We start from the raw sequence: 22,773 nt of genomic DNA, 5'->3' as shown, positions 1-22,773 counted from the left end.
CAGATCCGGCAGACCTATCCCCTCATCATACCAGGGGAGAGCGAGTTTAAAAAATGCTATTAGGGGTGCTCCCTCCCAGATAAGCTGTCTCTGGAGGAACCTCTATTTCCCAGAAATAGGAGGTCGGCACCGGGTTCATTGCGTTCTGGAGTGCGTAGAGAAATCGGGGAAGGGCCATCATCTTAAACAGTACAGCTCTTCCCAGGAGTGAAAGTGGAAGTGCCTTCCAACGTGCCACATCTCCCTCAAACCGAGTGAGGGGAGGGCCACGATTATTAGCATACCTCAACTTCGGGTCAAGGGTGACATAAATACCGAGGTACATAAATCCTGTCAGCCCGATTTGTATCGGGCAAGTCTCTGGGATGACCGGTGGGCCACCTCTGAGAACATAAAGCACCGATTTCGACCAGTTTATAGCAAAACCGGATTATCTCCCAAATATGGCGAGCACATCCAGAAAGGATATCAGAGATCCACATGGGTTGGTGAGGTAAAGCAGGATATCATCAGCATATAGCGAGATTTTGTCCTCCCATTCCAACGTCCAACTCAAACCCCGAATCGATCTATCCCACCTAACCCACACCGCCAAGGGCTCCAGGGCCAGAGCGAATAGGAGTGGGGAAAGGGGACATCCCTGCCTCGTGCCCCTTCCAAGGGAGAAATCGGCCGACCTTCGATTGTTCACCACCACTCTAGGCAGGGGATTTGCATATAGATATTTAAAAAGTTTTAATTACTGATGGCATGAAGGGACACTCTAAGGAACATTTCAATTCTATATTTTTCAATTTTTGTCTCTTTCCTGACAGCACAGTTGTCTGCGCAACCTTTTATTACTAATGCGTTAAATATGCATAGAATGGCTTTGCCTCTGCCTCTCCCCAGAAGATTAATTCTCTCTCGTCGTTTGCTAGTGGCTGTTAGATGGCTCCCTTTTCCACCTAATGAGAGAAAGTGGAGTTGCAATACATGAGGGTATATTTCACATCTCAAAAATATACTGTCATCTCACATGAAATAATTGTTCTCACGCATGCATTGTATACAGAAAATAACCCTATTCTATTTTGTAGTTTCATTGCAACAGACCTTTTAAAATGTTTTACTTGGGAATTAAGTGTGTGTTTTCACTGGGTATTTTCCACATTGTTCTTTACTCTTGAATTTCTATCCCTTCCATTCTTGTTGTTTCCCCCTTTGCAAATTTTCATGCAAGAATATCTTTGCTATAGCCAATTCCTCTTGCTCTGACGAGTTTACAAATGCAAATATGGATATATACAAATGCTGATTCCAGGAGTTAGCCTATTGAAGTCAGCCTTCTTGACCACGATAGTCTATTTTAAAGATAAAGAAAGATACACCAATTATTTCTATTTTTGCTTCTTGTATTCACCCTATTGTCTGTATTGGGCTGTGGCTTATCGAATGTGCGTGAGCGTGATTTGCACGAGTGTGTCTTTTGACCTGTTTGCATGTTTATATTTGTATGTTAAAGAGGAGAAGTGTGCTAAGAGTTTGTAAGTCGTCGTATTTCTCTCCTTGCTATTTCTTTACCTTCTCCAGGACTTCTTCACTTTGACTGTAATAGATAGGTATTGTGGTCTTTTTGAGTGTCATGAATTTCAACCTGGCCCTGATGGGACACTGTAAAGCCTACCTCTGTTGCAATTTCAATTGTCTACATGTCTGAGTGGGAAGTCTGAGCTTAAGCAAATCAAGTGTCACTACTGGAGCATTGTCTTCAATCATGACTATTACTTATTTTCGAGGAAAGAAAAATCATTAACTGCACCAAAAGATGCATAGGACAATCTTTTGGCATATGAAATGCTGGGTGCTTAAGCAGTACCTAGGGGTATCCTATAGCTTTCCATTTCGAAGAACTTGCCTCCACTTGCTACCAAGAGAACCCTGTTGATTAGATCCTCCTTGTCATTAAATCCTAATGGCCCTAGCTGTTCTATTTGGACATGCTATCCGTACTGTACTGAAAGCAAATAAAGACATAAAAAAACCTGGTGATTCCACCAACACAACCAAAGGGAAGTGTGGCATCAAATACACATGTGTTTAAAATTACAAATGTGTGACATTTTGGAGAATATTAGAATGAGTTGGGAACCTAAATATATGATGTGGCAAATTAGTGTAAAGGGGAAAAACATTATTAAAAGCTTACTCAATGAACCTGTCTCTTCTCCTTTACCTCACCTCTATTGTTGCGTCTCTGCTGTTAGTCGGTCAACAGATTGGATGCAACGCTATTTAAATCTATGGGGATAGACTTAGTTGACCTCCCTGTGGTGTCTTGCTTTGATGCCATGTTTACTTGCTTCTTTTAAAGCAGTCAGAGATGATATGATCTCACATACCAGGAACCTCTTCAACACCAAAATTCTCAAATCAACATTTTCTTTCATTCTGTACAAACTGGCTGACACTGAGGCCTTTATGCAGGAAAGGATTTTGCATTTCTTAACGGTCTGAATCACTATTTCAGGCCATTAAGAAATGCAAAATGCGATGTTCCTATGTACAAAATGCATTTGCAGTGGTGCAAAATGCGATTACTACTTGCAGAAATTGCATTTTGGAAATTGCAAAATAAGAGATCGCAAATTGAGATTTCCTGTATGTGATTCGTACCTGCATGTACAATGGATTTCCTAGTTGTGACTAGTCGTAAAAAGAGCATTTAGGAAATGTAATCACCATTGAATTGGATCTGATGGTAACCAGGTGCAAACCATACACAAGGCATGCAAAATGCATCAAGATCATTCACAATGGTGGCTTTGACTTCCTGGCAAGGAGGATCAGATTTTTGACAGAGAAGGGGAAGGAGAAATATTACTTGCTTCATTTGTGTACATATTTACATAGGGAAGCAGCAATTATAATGCGGTCTTTACCACGCATACCTTTACCACGCATAGTTCTACTATGACGTGCCTTTACAACGCATGGCATTAGCACGAAAAATTTAAGTACTTCGCAGGTAAGTGTATTATATATATTTATATATATATTTATTTTCACAGCAAAAAGGTTAATGGGACGTTATATTTAGGAAACAGAATTAAAAAAACTTAGAAATTCACTGAAAAAAACCAACGGTTACAACGGACGTTAGGCTCATATTTCACTTGAACAAAACTAGTGAAATTCAGCAGTTATAGTTACCTGAGCTAACTATAACTTACGCCCCTGTAATGCACTGGTTAGGACCTCACATATTAGATCACTCATGACATGGTCAGTGACATCACTAGACGTATATACTGAGGTACCACAAAAGTTAACTGTGTATACTGTGAGTATCTCTAATGAGTGATTCCTTTTTTTAACATAGTTGATGTTAGTCGCTTTGTGACTGTGGGTATCCATGTGTGAGTGGATGCCTGAGTGAATATACAGGTGTGTGAGTGGGAGTGTGAGTGGCTGTATGGGTATACAAGTGGTTGTCTGAGTAGTTGTGTGGGTAACTTAGTTGCTGCGTGAGTGGCTGTATTGGTGCATGAGTGGCTGTGTGAGTGGCTATGTAAGTGGGTAAGTGTGTGGGTCAGAGACTGTATGGGTGAGTAAATGGGTATCTGAATGGCTGTATGAGTGAGTGGCTGTATGTATAAGTGGCTGTATGGGTAAGCGAGTGGCTGTTTGGGTGAGAGATTGGATACGTGAGTTGCTTTTTGAGCGGCTCTATGGAAGAGTGAGTATCTTTGGTATTGGCTGTATGGGTGAGTGAGTGGCTGTGTGAGTGGCTGTATGGATGTATGAATTGGAATATAAAGTGGTTGTGTGTGATTGAGTGTGTGTATGGTTATATGGGCAAGTGAGTGGCTGTATAAGTTAATAACATTGGTGTGTCAGTAGCTGTATGGGTGAGTTTGTGGCTGTGTGAGTGTCTGTATAGGTGACTGACTGGTTGTATGATCAGGATTTATGAGCTAGAGAGTGGGCTTGTGAGTGGCTCAATGGATACGTGAGTGGCTGTGTAAATATTTGTATGGGTATTTGAATGAGTATGTGAGTGGACATATGAGGTTGTATGGGGTGTGAGTGGTTCTGTGGATGACATCATCAGTGAAGTCATTTGAGACATCATCAGTGATATCATCAGTGATGTCACTGACCATGTCATGAGTGATATAATATGTGAGGTCATAAGCAGTGAATTGTGGGGGTTATAGTTATCTCAGGTAACTATAACTGCTGAATTTCACTGGTTTTGTATGAGTGAAATGTGATCCTAACTATAACGTCCCTGTAACCTTTGGTTTTTCAGTGAATGTCTATGTTTAAAAAAAATTCTATTTGCTATCTTTAACATCCATGTAACCATTGGGTTTTTTCTGTGACTTTCTACTTGGAAAGTGGATTTTAGTAAAAACTCTGTCAACCGCCTCCAGAGCAGACTTTACCAGCACTCTAACCCCTATACTTCATCCCCCATCCAGTAGTGCACCAGGAGTCCCCTTTGTAGAGTGGTTTAGAAAGGGGTAGGTGACTCCGATAAGGTCTAAGTAATCCCGTTGTGGGGTACATACTTGTGAGAACAATAGGGATTCTTGGACCCAAATGAGCTTCAGCAGCCAAGGAGATTTCATCCTTCAACCCGTAGTGCACCAGGCCAGGAGGCCCCTTTGCAGAGTGGGTGAGAAAGGAGGCAGGGACTCTGATAAGGTCTCAGGAATCCCACGATGGGGGACCTACTTGTGGCAACAATAGGGGTCCTTGTCCCCCAACAACCCTCAGCAGCCAAGGGGACTTCATTCCCCAACCAGTAGTGAACCAGGAGGCCCCTTTGTAGAGTGGTTGTGAAAGGGGATGGGCCTCCGACAAGATCTAAACAATCCGCTGTAGAGGACTTACTTGTGGGGGTGTTATTTAGCCCCGGGGAGGTGGTGGTCCCTGGGCCTCAATGAGATTAAAAAGGGGGCCCTGGGCAAAAATAGAAATAACCTGCGGAGGAACAATGGAGGCTTGCCTGGAGTCACACAAGGTGGATGAAGTGCTAAACAGGAGGGGGAGCAAGTCAGAAGTGGAGCGGGAAATAGGGAAGAGGGGGCGGTGAAGCAACAATGGGAAGAAAAGTTCCAAAGAAGTGCACATAGCAAACGGCAGTGAAAAGATAAGGTATTAAAAAGGATTGAATCACTTCAAAAACTGGTATTTAGTTGCACAACTTAAGCTAAAAATATTTAAGGCAATGTTATTCAAGACTTATAAGACACTGGATTTCCAGCAGGAATTTTATGTAGGCATCTTTCATGTTGGCGATACTCGTACACACACCCGTTTCATTTCTATGGCATAATGCAAGAAATGTCTTGATGACATATCATACAATGCCCAGAAATGATCGAAGGCAAAAATCACTAGATTTAATACAGTATGTTTTCTTTAGGTGTTTCCCAAATCCAATTTCAACAGGTGTTACTTGCTGAAATTTGTCAGAGAAAAGCTGTATTTTGCTTATTGTGAAAAATGCACTTTAATCTTGGAAACAATATGCTTTGCAGAAGAAAACTTAGGTGTTCAAATTGTGGACTGTAAAACATTTTAACGTGGCAGTCACAACAAAATTGTGTTACGTTGCATTATTCTGTATGGATGTAGAATAGTGCCTGTGATATTTTGTTACCTTTGTATAACATTTTTATAGTTGTTTCAGTCAAGATTGTAAAATAATGCTTCACGCTTGGATGTAAAATTGTCAGTTCATATTTATTTTGCTGATATGTTACGAGCAATATTATTTCAAGAGCAGAATTACATTGTTTGCATATTGCTTTCCACTATAACACTTAGGAATGACTTTGAAAATGATAAAATACATACCTTTGACATCAATATGTCTCACTTGGTTGTCTATGTACAGTGTAAAGTGCTATTTTGATTCGCTTTTTCATAGGCATAGCATTTCCTTAATACAAAGCAGGTATTCTGGATATCCTTTCAGCAGGATATAAGTTACATTAATACACCAGCATTGGTACATACATATGAAGTCACCATTGCTGTCCATTTAAAAAGCAATTTAGTGTCTCCTTGAGAACACTGGTGTATTGGTGGTTTCTAGTATAGTTAGCAACATAAAGTGTGTATCTATGATAGTTAAAACAAAAGGCTGCTAACATAAATAATTGGACTGGCGCTGACACCCTGTTCCCTATTTCCTAATTTGAGATATCCCCACTCCCTGGCTAGAATGATAAAAATGTCCATAGGCACGCGTCTGAAATATTATCCACCTAGCTGTACACTGCTTGCCCAATAAATGAGCAACAGCTCCCATTCTGCAAAGCACAGCCACTCTCCTGGCATGTCATGGTACCCTACCTTTACTGGAACCCCGCAGACTGCCTTGGCTGCTCTCCCTGGCACCTGCTGGTTTTCTCTGGGAACGTGAAGCCTTAGTGTACCATTTTCCACATGAGCTGATTGATATCGAAGGCATCCTAGGGCAGGATAAGATCCACCATTCCTTGTTCCAGGATGCCCCAGTATGTCTCTGGGCAGCACATTAATTAATTTAAGTAGAAGGTAATAGACAGAAGCTGCACCCTCTCTAGAACACACGAAGGAGCACTGTTATGTTTTGAGGATGGCAGCCACGACAACATTTAACTATACATTCCATAGATGGGGGAACATTGGGCAACCCTTTCATCTTAGCCACAGGCCACAATTTCACAATTTCCACAACTTCTCCTGTGGGATAAAACATATGCACACTCCCTTTTATTGATTAGAGTGATGTAAATCAAAATACAGTAAAAGTCTGAAAATACACTATAGAATAAATTAGGAGCAAAGTATGGGAATAACTTGTTGTTTAAAGTGCAGTGCATATCATGTACAATGGAACTCTTCCTTATGTATTCAAGAAACAAGGGATTATAGGTCCAACCTTGAATCATGCAGAAGATTCGCTAATAAATCTAAAGATCAACAACTCTTTAATTTTATAGCTCACAATGAATCGCATTTGTCAGGAGTCATTTTCATTTTCTTAAATTGTACGCTGCCCCAATAATCAGACTGATTGCTCAAAATGTACATTCATCAACAATGCATAAGTTAGGTGGAACATATGTGACCAGAAAAAGCTAATTTCCGAAAAAGCTGTAATATTATATGTATTTGTTTCAAACTTTACCAGGGATAATGTAAAGAACTTGTTCCTGACCCGATCAAAGTTTCCACTCATATGTCGCTCAGTGGCTGGTCTAGAAGGACATTCTCAGCAGGCTTTGCAGAGAATAGGCTGTGTGAGAAAGACATTTACCAGTAGCTTTGCAGCTGTCAACAGAAGATCAGTGTGTGCTCAAATAAAACTTCAAATGGTGAGTTCTTTGCTTGATTTGCATGGTTTGTGGCTTATGTATACTAACACATTTTTAAAGGATGACGTTCTCAAGTAGGGTTTTCCCTGAAGGGAGTGTCTGCTCACCCCGGAACATCGCACACAGACATGAATGCAAAATGAACCTGCTTAGTCATGACACCAGTCCCCCCAAACCTACCTTTTTAAGTGGATACCACTCATTAATCTGTGGTGTAGATTTGCTTCTGAACATCAAAATGTAAATTGGGCAGTGGTCTTTTGATTAGATGAATTTAGCATGGTATTGCCCACACTCCCATTTGTCAGGGGAAAGGGCATTTCATCTGTTCTGCCTATGAGAATCACCTAGCCTCTAGCACTTTATATGTTCCTTTTTGTATTGATTCACTGGTTTTTATTCAGGAAGGGCGCCTGTACTACATTAGGTATTATATGAATATTTATGTGTAGGGTCAATTACTATACTCATCTATTTGATATGTACTAATTTAGTCTCAGTCAGGGCCACTGGAATTATGCAGAAGGGGAAGCCCAAATTATGCAGGAGGTTTGAGTAAATTATGCAGCAACGATTGACAAATTATACAGCATAATGCTGCACATTTTGTGATAGTATTACATCCTTATTTTGACATTTCTACTTGAATACACTGTCTGAGCATTGGTTGCACATCATAAGTACCGGTGGAACACCCAACTATAGCAATGAGCAACATAAAGGTGATCAGTCAAACTTTGTAAAGGGCCTTCCAATGCATAGCAACATATGTTGCTGTTTTTTTAAGTAACTTCTGAACCGTTTAAAAACTAAACTCATTTTCTTGTTAAAATTTGCTGACTATGCAGCAGATGATGGATTATCGATAAGGTGGCAAATGTGAAAAATCTTTAATTATGTGAAAAACATAGTGAAGTAGGGAAATCCCTTAATTATTTCAAGGAGAAGAGAGTAGGAAGCACATAACCATGTTAAATTGGAAGAAGTGTTTCAGAAGGATAGCATTAAGTACATTTTCCTAAAGTTACTGTTGAACAATAATTAGGAAAAATACATTTTCACCATTAAATCATGGTGTTGAAACTAGCTGAACCATACATTGTAATTGATGCTCTAGCATATTCCTATAATTGGATATGAAATAAGGGGCCTTATTTATAGACATACCTGTTCCTCCTAAACCCAATTTTACTGACACAGTGAAAACATCTTTTGACAGTTGTCCCAATGTGTAGTGTGTCACATTTTTATAAATTAAGTACTTACACCTGTAGGCTTACAAGTGCCAATCTAAGGGAGACTTAACTAATACATACAAATAGGTTTCTTTAAATAGAAAAGGCACTTTTCCTTACTATATGTTACTTCAGTACTATTAAACCATAGCTCAGCCAGAGCAAAATGGTGCTCCAGGAAACTATATACATTTGTTATATGTATGGGTGCTCTAAATACAAATTGCAGCCCACATATGACATTTAACTTCCACGTCGCTAGAGCATTTCTTGTGCCATCTACAATAGCCTACAGGAAAGATAAATAAGATCAACAGATTAAACCGATGCACAGTATATGATTTAGGGGGAAGCAAGCTGATGATGCTGTTGAGTCCTAAAGCCAGTAAAGCCAATCCACTAAAAATGGGCGACTATGTTAAAAAGTAGTTATTTTTTACACTAATCAACGGATTAGTGGAAAAACAAGGGATAATTGTAGCGGTACTCCTTTGGGCCTGGGCACGATATTAAATTGTTTGTAAGTGCCACCTAAATATAACAAATTCAGCAAGGTCAAATGTTTGTTATGAGAATGAATGGACATAGCAATCAGCTAACTGAAAAGAGAAGGAATGTTAAATAGGTGGTGGGCCATGACATCATCATCTTAGACCCTTTGTAAATTTACATCAACTGACTACAAATTACGGGAGTGCAAAATCAGAGCAGTTCCCACACAGTAAAAAATTAATATAGGAAACTTTCATCATTCCCTTGATCACGGGTACTCATAGTGCGGCCCGCGGGCCGCTAGCGGCCCAGCAAGCCTTCCCTGACGGCCCGCGGACCTTGCAGTACCCGTGTTTTATAAAAACATTTTTAGAGAGTGTCTGCAACCGGAGCGCGACTCCGAGAGACTCTGCTGCTTTGTGGGAGCCGGGTGATTCATTTCAGCGATAGTCAGAGGGGAGCAGCATGGGCCTAAGAAGAAGTGAAATACTACAAAGCCTCATTAACAAGCAAATGGTCTTTTAAAGACCTGTGAAGTGCTCGGGTGCGGCTGAGTGTGTGTGCCCAGGAAGCTGTGTCAGCCCGGGTTGACATACAGGCAGGGTGAGATAACAGAGGGTGACAGAGGGAGGTACAGGGAGGGAGACAGAGAGAGAGTGCGACAGAGAAATGGAGACCGAGAAATGGAGACTGAGAAAGGGAGACAGAGAAAGGGAGACAGACAGAGGGAGGGAGACAGACAAAGGGAGGAGGGCGACAGAGGGAAGGAGACAGAAGGGGGGTGACGGAATGAGGGAGGCGGATTGAGGGAGGCAGGGGAGGGAAGCAGAAGTGAGGGAGTGAGGGAAGGGGAGTGAGGGAGTGAGGGAAGGGGAGTGAGGGAGGGGGTGAGGGAGGCAGAAGTGAGGGAGTGAGGGAAGGGGAGTGAGTGAAGGGGAGGGAGGGAGGGAGTGAGGGAGGGGGAGTGAGGGAGGGGGAGTGAGGGAAGGTGAGTGAGGGAAGGTGAGTGAGGGAAGGTGAATGAGGGAAGGGGAGTGAGGGAGTGAGGGAAGGAGAGGGAGGGAGGGAGGGAGAGAAGGGGAGCGAGGGGGGAGTGAGGGGGAAGTGAGGGGGGAGTGAGGGAGTGAGGGAAGGGGAGTGAGGGAAGGGGAGTGAGAGAAGGGGAGTAAGAGGAGTGAGGGAAGGGGAGTGAGGGAGGGAGTGAGGGAGGGAGTGAGGGACGGGGAGTGAGGGAGCGAGTAAGGGAAGGGGAGTGAGGGAGGGGGAGTGATGGAAGGGGAGTGAGGGAGGGGCAGTGAGGGAAGGGGAGTGAGGGAGGGAGTAAGGGAAGGGGAGTAAGGGAGGTGGAGTGAGGGAAGGGGAGTGAGGGAAGGGCAGTGAGGGAAGGGGAGTGAGGGAGGGGGGTGAGGGAAGGGGAGTGAGGGAAGGGGAGTGGGGGAGGGAGAAAGGGAAGGAACGTGAGGGACAGAGAGGGGGAAGCGGGAGCGGGGGAAGGGGAGTGAGGGTGAGGGAAGGGGAGTGAGGGAAGGGGAGTGAGGGAGGGAGTGAGTGAAGGGGAGTGAGGGAAGGAGAGTGGGGGAGCGAGAGAGGGAAGGAGAGTGAGGAACAGAGAGGGGGAAGTGGGAGCAGGGTAGGGGAGTGAGGGTGAGGGAAGGGGAGTGAGAGAAGGGGAGTGAGGGAGGTAGAGAGGGAAGGGGAGGGAGGGAGAGAGGGAAAGGGAGTGAGGGAGGGAGAGGGGGAAGGGAGCAGGGGAAGGGGAGTGAGGATGAGGGAAGGGGAGTGAGGGTGAGGGAGGATGAGGGAGGGTGAGGGTGAGGGAAGGGGAGTGAGGGAGAGGGAAGGGGAGTGAGGGAGAGGGAAGGGGAGTGAGGGAGAGGAGAGGAGAGGAGAGAGGGAAGGAGAGGGAAGGAGAGGGAGGGTGCGGGAGGGAAGGAGAGGGAGGGAGATGGAAGGTGGGGGAGGGAGGGGTGGTAAGGAGAGGGAAGGAGAGAGGGAGAGGGAAGGAGAGAGAGGGAGTGAGACAGTCAGAGTGAGGGAGAGTGAGGGAGAGAGTGGGGGAGAGAATGAGAGAGAGGAGAGAGGGAAGGAGAGGGAGGGTGTGGGAGGGAAGGGGAGGGAGGGAGAGGGGAGGGAAGGAGAGAGGGAGTGAGACAGTCAGAGTGAGGGAGAGTGAGGGAGAGTGAGTGAGACAGAGGGAGACAAAGAGAGAGGGAGAGAGAGGGATGGAGGGAGGGAGAAATGGAGACAGAGAGACTGAGAGAGGGAGACAGAGAGAGAGAGAGAGAGGGAGGGAGACAGAGAGAGAGAGAGAGATAGATAGATAGATAGAGAGAGAGAGAGAGAGAGAGAGAGAGGAGAGAGGGATGAGGGAGGGAGACAGAGAGAGAGAGAGAGTGAGAGAGAGAGAGAGAGAGAGAGAGAGAGCGAGAGAGAGAGAGAGAGAGAGAGAGAGAGAGAGAGAGAGAGAGAGATGTGTCTATGCGGGTCTGGTGGCTCAGTGGATGAAGACGTCCGCTGCAGGGACCTGTGTTCAACCTCATGGTCACAGTTTTTTTGTTGCTTTAGCTCCGCCCCCTCCCCCACTGACCCCGCCTCCACCGGTGCTGCCCTCGGACACAAACCACACTGTAAATTTGGCCCCGAGAGAAAGTTTGTGAGTACCCATGCCCTAGATAGTAAAAAATTAGGTTATTGACTAAGCAGATGAAAATGACACACATGGCGATGGGAACATTTTAAGAAAAGTTTCATAGTTAGTGGTAGTGAAAGCGCTACAGGATAAAGAGTCTTTAGGTATAACAGCAAACTGATCACCAAATCGTTTTTAACTGGAATAATGCAAAAAGGATCAGAAGATTTGGAAATACGAATCAAAAAGTTTCCTATGGTACATAAAATATGACGATATTTCAAACAAAGTAGCTTATGTATAAGGTCTAGTCCCTTAACAGATGGAACTTGCCTCAATCGTACAGAGTGCTTTGTTTTCATCCAAGACCGTTGCCACCTAAGTTGAGTTTGGCTGCTTTCTCCAGCTACCACCCATTCCATAGTGGCCTACATTGCATCATGCACACAACTCCGATCCAGTGATATAGGTGGTCTAGAGCATTTGTTCTGATCATAGTATTTATTGTTGCCAATCATTCCTCCTCACCGTAGCCTCGCGCTTGCTAACACCCAGCTGTACTTTGCCCCCTTTGAGCCATATGGCAGCTACAGCAATATCTGCTGAACACAATTGGTGTGAATCCGTTGAGTACTTTTTTAGATGTATGTGTTTGAAAACCTTTTGATTTATAAACAGCACAAATGCCTTCTAAACAGTAATAGATTCTCTAGGTGTTGTAAGCAATCTTGACTTATGCAGCTTTTGAAGTGCACAGTTGACGCTTGGCTTTGCAATTCAGCAGGTAGCATATTCTATTCCTTTGTGGTTGCAGAAAAAAAGGAGCGACCTCCAGAGTGTTTAGCATTATTACAGGAGTAGGGGCAGGACCAATTATACTAGGCCAGAAATAAGGCAACTATTTCGCTATGTGATTTTTGATACCCAGCACCTTTTTTATTCCTCTTCAAATCTCCAAATTAAGAAAGTTATGAGCCATCGAGTATCTTGCTAACAGAAGAATATTAGTAACAGAATCAGAGTAGCCAATTGTAGCATGGAGTTTAAATAACAATTGATTATCAACGGCATACACATGAAAAGGGTACCCCACGACAATTAATGCTGATGCTAAAATCGTAACATAACAATTTAAAAGCAGCGGGGATAGAGTGCAACCTTGTGTAATTCCCTAATATAATATAAAAGAGAGGATACAGCTGACTGAAAGGTAACAATTTGCTGCTGGCCCTGACGGAAAGATTTGAGCCATCTATACGTGGATTCTTGAAAGCCACATGTTTTGACTCTAATGTAATAGAGTAGCCAGTGATGTTAAAAGCTGCGTATAGGTCCAATAAAATAGGAGCACAACCTCTCCACGGTCAACCATCACATGTACGTCCACTGACTTTATGGAAGTTAAGCTAGCCTGAAAAGTGAAGAGCAACTTTTAACCAGGAATGGAAAGATGGATTGGGCATTATTCATATCATCAGGGTTCAAAATAGTTTTGTTTAGCAAGTGTTTCAATTCAGTTACTTTTCAGATGTCTGGACCCTTACCCTGAGTAAAAGACTGATTGAACAGAAAAACCAGATCCGAAATTAATTAAGTATTAACTTATCTGTTTGCTTAATGAGCTTAACAGTGCTGAGGTCATTATGTGACCCTGAGGCTTTAGCTGAGGTGATAGTAGTACTGACCTCTGAAGGGTAAACTGTATGGAATGCAATGCGAACCGTGAGATAATGTCCCTTTTTACATGGCCACTCTAGATGTTGCTGAATTTTATTGCTGGCGTTAAGCCTCTTCACACTTGGAAACTGCTCTCCAATGCCAAATGTATGTAATTCACCCCAAAGAAAGTAGGGTAGAATCCTTAATTTGGCATTTTTAACCCTCCTCAAAGGCCATAGTTTATGGTGCAAACTGTAGAAACTGCACCCATTGCATGTAAAGTTAAATGTCATCTGTGGAAGGCACCACTTGTGAAATCCACTAGTGTGGTAGGGAAAGCAGAATGTGGGACACTGACTTCTGATTAGCACTTTATTTTTTCATGGCACTTTTTGCCTCACATCTTTTAAAATTCATATCTCCAGTTCCCCATATTGTACTTTTATTGAATTGGTGCCATGTTGTTTATTCCAAATGTCACTATTATTATAAATTAGAAAGATAGTTATACTGTGTTGTGTTTTTGACGTTTTAAATGTTTTTGAAAATTCTAAACATTTTACAAATTTTCTCTAACGTAAGTCTTTCTGCTCAGTGCCATAGCTATGAGGGGTTTAGCTAAGGCTTAAATTAGTGAAACCTTTATGGGGACCTGCTATATTGGTGACTTTATTTCTTGTGGTGGACGATTACTTGTGGTAGACTATCATCTACCCCAAGTAATAGCTCACTTTCTTACACAAACTTAAACCTGTTAGGGCATGTTCCATTTATTTAAAAATGTTATGGCGTTGCTGGCTCTATCTCTTCTTGAATTGCTAATTTTAGTCAAAACATGAGCAGCCAGTTTAAAAAGATTCTGCCAATAATTTAGTTGATATTGAGGAAGATAGTTTACCAACCACATTAAAATACTATTTGGATAAACTAGGAACATTAGTGATCCTAGCAATAAAAGAACTGTTTTTTAAGCTATGACCATTTTCCTGATATTAAGGGGTTCCAATTTATATCCCTGTCTAGTTTTTAGGATGTAAGATGCTCTCTCTTACCTTTCAGCCCATTTTACATCTAGCTTTTGTGCAGCAAGCTTTTTGTTAGTCCTGCTTATCACTTAAGCATTGTGGAATGCCTTTGAAAAGAAACATAGAATCCAAACTTGCAGCAGCAAGTTTTTTCTCAAACGTAGTCCAATATTTGTGGAATATATATAGGTCTGGGTCTACAGAGAATTTGATGATCCAACATTTTCGTACCTCATTGATTGAGGATATTTTATTTTTATTTTGCTCAATGCAGGATCCTCAAAGGGAATCTGATTGGCTGGGAGCTACTTACATTTTTTGTGGAGGTGACTATCACAATTTGCTAACTGCTGAAATGTGTATACTGAAATAAATAACATGAGGAATTAAGGAGAATGAGGGAGGATGCCTCGGCCACAGGAATAACGTGGGAATGGGTAAAAAACCTCCAACCAAGGGTGTGCAGATAACAAAAGCCAAAGTATGTAGCAGAAAAGGAATGCCAGTCCAGACCAAAGACTTGCAAGGCGTGGGGTAGAGGCAACACTAATTACAAGGAGAATGCAAGAGATGGTTGTGAGGTATCCAGAAGGAATCCTGAAAGGGATACAAGTCTTAGGAAGGGAATACAAAATGGGAAAAGATCACAGTGACAATGAGACTGAATAAAGGGATAAAGATCACACTGAGAAAAGATACGCAGACTTGCTGTGGCAATAAGGGCAATGTTTGCTGCACCTTAAATATCTTTACCAGAACAGGAAATCAGGAGGTATATGTGGGGATATTATAGATTACAGCCAGTAAGAATGCAGCCCTTCTCTCAACTTGACACACTCTTTATCCAAGCATGTGGTGGCACGTGGAGTAGAGTTCTTTCTTAGATAGATAGATAGATAGATAGATAGATAGATAGATAGATAGATAGATAGATAGATAGATAGATAGATAGATAGATAGATAGATAGATAGATAGATAGATAGATAGATAGATAGATAGATCATTTTATTGCACAATTAATTAAAATCATTGCAATCAGGCCATATAAAAAACTATGTAATGTGAATATATTCCAATATTATAAAAGAGTATATAAAACATTTTATCACTTTGTTATTCTAAAATTTCATAGGTTTAAACACCGCTTAAGCGACTATAAACATGAAGCTTAGAAACACTTGGCACTTGGCACTGCAATTTAGGTTATACTTCTGTGTGATGGTCGGAATCTAAAACTGCTTTTACTGCCCTCAGATATTTCATGAAGCGTGCTGCCTTTCATGCACTTGACCAGGGCAGCATGACATGTCCGTATATGTAAAATATGCCAAATAGGACGAAGCCAATATATACTCAATGTGCGTAGTTTCTCGCAGATGCACAGTATGTGGCTTAGAGATTCCTCTACTGCTCTGCATGCTCGGCACGGAGTAGCTACTGTCTCTTTGTACCCTCGCCCATATTTGTATGCCAACAATGGAATCAATCCGAACCTCAATTTAATTAATTGGTGCTTCATTATTGGTTTTAAGGGCGAGCACAGGTAATGTGGCAAAGTCCCACTATTATAGAGTTTTAATGCCCAGATTCCATAACTTAAGTTTTTCAAAGTTTGTGTATCGCTGTCGGCCAACAGTAACTTTGCCTGTTTTGTTAAAAGTCTTGCTGATGCCGATATGGGCCTAGGGACTAACCATATATCCTTTGCTTCCAATACCTCAACACATTGAGCTGGAAATTCAGACAATGTGGACTCTCGGGTGTTCATCATTGCCCAGATGTTTTTCTTTAATGTGTTTGGCTTTTAGACAATAGGCTATGAATCTAGCTTTCAGGATCCACTTTGATGAAAGGTTGAATTCCCTACATATTTGCACATGTGAGGTAGCGGTCTGTAAAAAGAAGACTTAACAGAAACAGGCTGTCTGGGCTCTGTCCAGTCATGTTGTCATCTTTTCTTTGAAAACTATTGCACCATGGGCTACTGATGGTAAAACTTTTCCTCCCAATATTTGGACTAAAGGAATGAGATCAGGTGAACCTAAGGTTTTCCTTGCTCTACAGAAATCACCCGCCAAAGAGTGAGACGTTCCTCACATTACAGTGATCGGTCGGACGTCCTTTGTAGATTGATCCACACTCATAAGTACTTGTAGGCAGTGACTATCTCAATAGGTTTACCTTCAATGTTCCATTCACCTTTCCTTTTTATTTGTCGCTCCCCACTAACTTATAAGGGAATTCCACCGGTCTGAGAAACATAGGCCATGGTGAGCAGCACCACACCACCGCCACGCCACCTAATGCTCCAGATGCCAGTCCTGTGATACTCGCAAAGACAACCTCTAGACTCTCTGCTGCCATCTACAACAACCTAACAATGGCCCATCCCTACTCCACAATCTCTGTAATATTGGAGTGCTGTCCCAGACTATACAAGGAAACGTTGTTAGAGTCGAATACAACTGAGCAGTAGCAAATATCACAGTACCTGACCATGTGACACACAAACAAGTCTCCATCTGATATCCATGAATGATAAATAACAATTTTGAATTCACATATCTTGTTTCTCAGCATTAATTTGCTTGCTGTTCAAATTATATTTGCTATATCCTCATGAAATCCAATTGCCTGACTTATGGATTGCTGTGCCTTCACTGCCCAAAAGCCTTGTTGACTTTCAGACCTTCCAGATATAAGTCCTTGATTGTCCTAAATATGTTTGCCTTTGTTCTGTTATTTGTACAGTGTCAGCCGGTGCTTGAGTCCTAAATTAGCACTTTCCCTAATATCAAAACCCCCCTGATGGAACTGAATATTCAGGTTGACATTCAAAGACTTCAAACTAGATTTTAGTGTCTCACTCTTGCACTTGCTTTTTGTACTTACCAGAAACACAACTCACCTGAATGGGAGTATTGGGATCATAGATATTTGGATATACGGAGAGCTTGCTCCTTCTGTTTTGTGGATCAAAATATGATTTTGGTGCGAGCTGTAGTTAAGGTTGCATGAGTGTCACTACTTCATTTGAAAGTATCAAACAATGTTATTGATATCATTTGACTTAGTAAGTCACTAATGGATTAACTATATGATTTACATGTACAGTGCAACATAGATTGATAGTGTTCTTTGACATTTGGGGGAAATTCCTGTTTGATTGCAGCCCACCATTCTTATGAACGAATTCCAGGCTGTAGAGGGCCTTGCCAGGCCGCCAACCAAGATGGCCATGCGGCACTGAAGCTCTGCCGAACGGGCCCAGAATAATCAGAATACCCCCAAACAATGGCCAGTTGAAACAGTTACCACATAGCATCTGATGGGAGACCCAACTGGGAGTACGGCGATGCCTGGCGAGGTCCAGCGGAAAGAGCTGCACAGCGCAATCCGACCCCGAGTGGATTGAGGAGGCACGGCCTACACAGACATCTGCCTGAGCCACGTACAGAGGAGCCCACTAGACCATTTTTATCAGAGGAGAACTTTACTCACTGCCTGGCTTCCACATCTAGCGCAGTGAGTGCATCCGGTGCGGGTCCTTTGGGCGCGTACCCCCCTGTTCCCACCTATCCAGCATGGTGTAGCCTCAGCTGGCACCGCCAGAGCTGCATCACCAGCGTTTGCTTTCCCCCGGAGGCCCCGCAGGGACAGGGCCCGTGGGCGAGCCTGGGAGGGAAGCCGACCGGCTGTTTACTGGACTGCTGGTGGGGAAGGTGAGATTTGCCGCGCAGCATTGACCACGTTCGATTGCCCCTCCAATGCCGGCCTCCTCCTTCCTTGGTATAGACTCTGCGGCCCTTTATACAGCAGCATATATCGGTGCTCATTTTCCTAGCACTGCCGGACGACTGCACCAAAGTAAGCCCCACTGCACACAACACCAACCAGCTGAGCATATTCACGCTGGAACTGGTGGAGTACCCTTTCCTTCTCCGCCTGTACTAATCTCGGGGTGATCTCCTCTGTGCTCTTCTTCTTGCTTTGGGGACACCGATGGTGGCTGCAATCCAGACTGCATAGGGGTGTCAGCTCCAGGCATCGAACTATCTTCTGTACAGGTCCACTACTCAGCCACTGCTGCACTTGCAGGCATTGCCTTTATTACTCTCATTTTTCTTTAGCGGTGGGCTAGCGGGGCTGGTTGATCACTGTTGGGCTGTAATTAGAGGAAGAGCTGTCACAATCTCACCATCTCAACTCACCATTCCCTCCATATAGCGGCATGGGCTGCAGAGACCCAAAGCAGAAGCTGCTACCATTCAGGAAAATTATGGACAGGACCCAGGAGGGTGGCCCAGACATGGCGGAGGACAGGCAGATTGGTAGATTGCCCGGAATTCTTTCACTCACTGCTCTCCCAGATGGGGAAACATGACTCAGACAATATACTTATGGGCGCAACTTTAATTTGCTCCTCAACCCTTCCGTAGACGGCACCTCCTCCTCATTGCGCTCCAAACCAAGGGCCTGTTGTGCACTCCTTGAATTATGTGACATCCTGTCACTAGAAGACTTATGGCGCCAACGCAATCCTGCCACTACTGACTACACACATTATGCTGGTCAATACACCTGGACCAGGATTGACTATTGGCTCCTCTCCACTGGCATTTGTTGCTGGTGCAAGTCCATCATCACTCTCCCCAGGTCATACACTGACCATTCAGCAGTGATTCTCCATATTTGCATCCCCAGACCAGAGGGATATGAGCGCCAGTGGTGCTTTCCGAATCGAGCTCTGAATGGCCATATTTTCCATTTCGAACTCAGAGAGGCACTTGAAGAGTATTTCAGTATCAATACAGGGTCTGTGGACACATGGGCGGTCCTTTGGGAGTCTTTCAAAGCATACATTCGTGGGGTTTGCATCACCAATCACGCAGGGGTGTTGCGGGATTTGAGGACCACGTTGTCTCGTATAGAGTCCCAGTTAGCTGAGCTAGACAAAGAAGCTGTTTCCTTAGATAGACCAGACAAGTCTAAACAGCGAATCGCACTACTCAGCAATTACTGGGACGCTGCCGACCGAGAGATACTCTTGCTCAGTAAATACCAGACGGCCTGCCGATATGGAGAGGGTGAGAAACCTGGCCGTACTCTGGCACAGATGCTCAAACCCCCATACATCAAGCCCTACGTTACGGAACTAAGATCAAAATCGGGGTAGCTTCTTACATAGACAGTAGACATTCAAGGCAAACTCCTTGATTAATATTCCAGCCTATATACCTCCAAATCCGAGCATCACTCTTCTGCTCAGGAGACTTACATTTTAAGAGATAGCATTAGTATACCTGGACAAGAATATTCAGGAATTTCTCCCCGAGCCTTTCTCGGAAGAAGAAATTATCGGCGCCATCAACGCCCCCAACGGCTCTAACGCCCCGGGCCTAGACGGATTCATAGGGGATTTGTATGAATCCTATAAGGATCTCCTTGTGCCTTTACTTTTAGAGGTGTATGCAGATGCCCTTGAGAAGAGTCTTGCCTCCTACCCTGTGGGAAGCAGTAATTGTACTATTGGCCAGGCTCCTATAGACCGCTCTCCTTATTAAATTTGGATTATACAATTCTTGCAAAAATGATTGCCCTCAGACTCTCTCTTTTGATGGATACTATCATTTCCCCTGCACAATCTCGGTTTGTCCCCCAAAGGTCTACCTCATTGAACCTCCGGACTTTGTTCTTGGTCCTGCACAGAATAAATCCTGCAGTCCTGGCGGCGTCCATTTTATTAGATACGGAGAAGGTGTTTGACTCCTTGGAGTGGCCCTTCTTCGTGTCTATCATGCGCAGATGCCAAATGGATTTGTAGCACTCACGGAATTGTTGTATTCTAGCCCCACTGCACAAATACACTTGAACGGTGTGCTTTCTCGTTCAGTTTCTCTGTCACGTGGTACCAGGCAGGGCTGCCCCCTTTCACCTCTGTTATTTATATTAGCTTTTTTTTTTTAAAGATTTTTTTTAACAGTTTTATTGAAAAGGTTTGTCGCTGAAGTGCACAGCCATATGCCTACAAACCAGGGGCTGCGGCTCGTTGCTAAGAGACACTTTACACAGCTTAATTGCCAACATCCCATGGGGAAGGCAGTGTCACTCACTCAGGGCTTTCACAAATAGTACATAACAAGACTAGTCTCTAGTGAACTTGCATCAATGATCATATATGAAAACAAAATAACCATAAAAATATCTGCATTTTTCGCTACCGTTAGTAATTACCTCATCACTCATCATGTCCTAGACTCAGTGCCTATTATGTCTATATTCTCCCCCCTGCCATGTGTCTTTAGGAATGTCAGTTCTTACACCTAGGCCTTCTGTTCCGACTGTGTATTTGTGCTTTTCACAGGTCCCATTGTGTGATGGTTGTCGTTATTTGTGTATTGTGGCGTTCCGGCCTTTAAGTGGTGATATCAGTGTCCTCGCCAGGTTCTGTCACATTCTCATTAGTCGCTTCCACCCCCTTACTAAGCAAATATATTGTGTATAGCCCCCAAAAGTTCTTCGGCCTGCTCCGGGGATGAAGCAATTCACTGAAATTTTCCGATTGCGTGGTGCAATATAGCATATCAGGTGACCACTGTGACATAGTGGGAAGGGGGCCCCTCATCCAGCACATTGCGACCCAGCACTTTGCCACTAATAACCCCATGTCCACTAATCTACGAATTGCCTTAGGTAGTGTTTTAGAGTATCCCAATAGTGCGATTGCTGGGTCGGGAGCAATCTCCGAGTCAACTATGGTACTTAGTTCACAAAAGACCTTTTCCAATAATTAAATACTCCCCGGCAGCTCCATGCCAGGTGCATGAAATCTGCTGCTGAGGCGTGGCACCTGTCGCAAGTGGCATCTTCCCTGATCCCGTATCTATGCAATCTCCGGGGTGTAATACACTCTATTAATGTATTTGAAATGTATTAGTCTGTGCTTGCCATGCGTGATATACATTTCGTGTTATTACAGCAGTAATACAACATGTCGTTGTCTATTGTTATGTCCAAGTCCCGTTGCCAGGCCAGCCTGGCCTTAGTGTACTGGTGTGCTCTATGAGACATCGCCCGCTTGTATATGTTGGAAACGATCTTACGGGGTGATTTAATCTCTATAATAATTGACCGTTCTTGTACCACAGGAGGCTCATTCAAGTCATCCCCTAGCAGGTCGTGCAGGGCCCTGCGCACTCTGTGGAACTGGAAGTGTTGCAGCGGGGTGACTGTGTCTGCCCTGTCCGCAGCCTCGTGCCACGTCTTTGCTACTCCTTCCAAAAACAAATCCACTGCCCTTGCTATGTTTAATGTGCGCAGCGCTCTCGTGACCCCCCTATCTCTGCAGGGGGGCAACCAAACCGCCCATTCTATAGGCATCTCCGGGGAGTATAACAATGCCCCTGCTTGAAGCTGTAACAGGCTGTGCCAAGCATGATGCGTTTAGTTGAGAGAATCTAAGATTCCCGTTCTGCGATCCACAGGTTAACAAATTATGGCTGGTAGAGAAAGAGGGTCAGCAAATAGTTTTCCATACGGATAAACGGAATGTCCGTCATCCCATAAATCCAGCTGTGTGCCTGTGCACCTTGTGCCGCTCTATATTATAACTCGAGGTCGGACGCACCCAGTCCCCCATGTGGTATGGTAGTGTGAGCACACTCCATTGAACCCGGGCCTACTTACCCGCCCAGGCCAGTTTTATCAGTGATTTGTTGAGTCTGAGAAAAAAGGAACGTGGTAGCACAATAGGGATATTCGTAAATAGGAACAAGAATCTGGGTAGTATCACCATTTTCATTATGAAGACCCTGCCAATCAGTGACAGTTGTAACCTAATCCACGTTTCAATGTCATCTTCCAGTTTAGAAACTGCAATGCCGTAGTTCTCCCGGAACATGATTTCCGAGTCAGTGTGCAATCTGATACCTAGATATCGAATCGAATCCGAGGACCATTGCAGGGGGTAATCCATCTCGAATTGCGTTGTGATCGGAGTGAGTGGGAATACAATAGATTTCAACCATTTGACCCTCAGGCCTGATAGTGCTCCAAAGTGCACCACCTCCCTGAGGACCGAGGATAGGTTGTTTTCAGGGCCTCTCACATACAATAATGTGTCATCTGCATACGTTGATACCACTATATTATAGGTAGGAAATTGTATACCTTTATGCCCATGACATTCTCTCAGTGCGCACGCCAATGGTTCCGGCACTAAGGCATATAGCGTTGGGGATAATGGGCAACCCTGTCTGGTTCCTATATAAATAGCAATGTGGTCTGTAACCAGATTCCCCAGCCGTACATGTGCCAATGGAGTGTTATACAGCACTCTGATCAGTTGCAGGAAAACAGGCAAGTGCCAACCTGC

At 43.7% G+C, this 22,773-nt stretch overlaps 1 protein-coding gene across 1 annotated transcript in view; it reads left to right on the top strand.

Moving 5' to 3' along the window:
* The window catches only part of MYO18B (myosin XVIIIB), a 1,710,199-nt gene that overhangs the window by 658,441 nt on the left and 1,028,985 nt on the right, over positions 1–22,773 (top strand). Inside the window, exon 20 of the mRNA XM_078665559.1 lies at positions 7,175–7,358. Within this exon, the coding sequence (XP_078521685.1) occupies positions 7,175–7,358 (184 nt within the window). The remainder of the gene's footprint in view (positions 1–7,174; positions 7,359–22,773) is intronic.

This window comes from Lissotriton helveticus, chromosome 11 (assembly GCF_964261635.1).
Source record: "Lissotriton helveticus chromosome 11, aLisHel1.1, whole genome shotgun sequence".
Lineage (NCBI taxonomy): Eukaryota > Metazoa > Chordata > Amphibia > Caudata > Salamandridae > Lissotriton > Lissotriton helveticus.
This window is presented reverse-complemented; position numbering and strand designations above follow the sequence as displayed.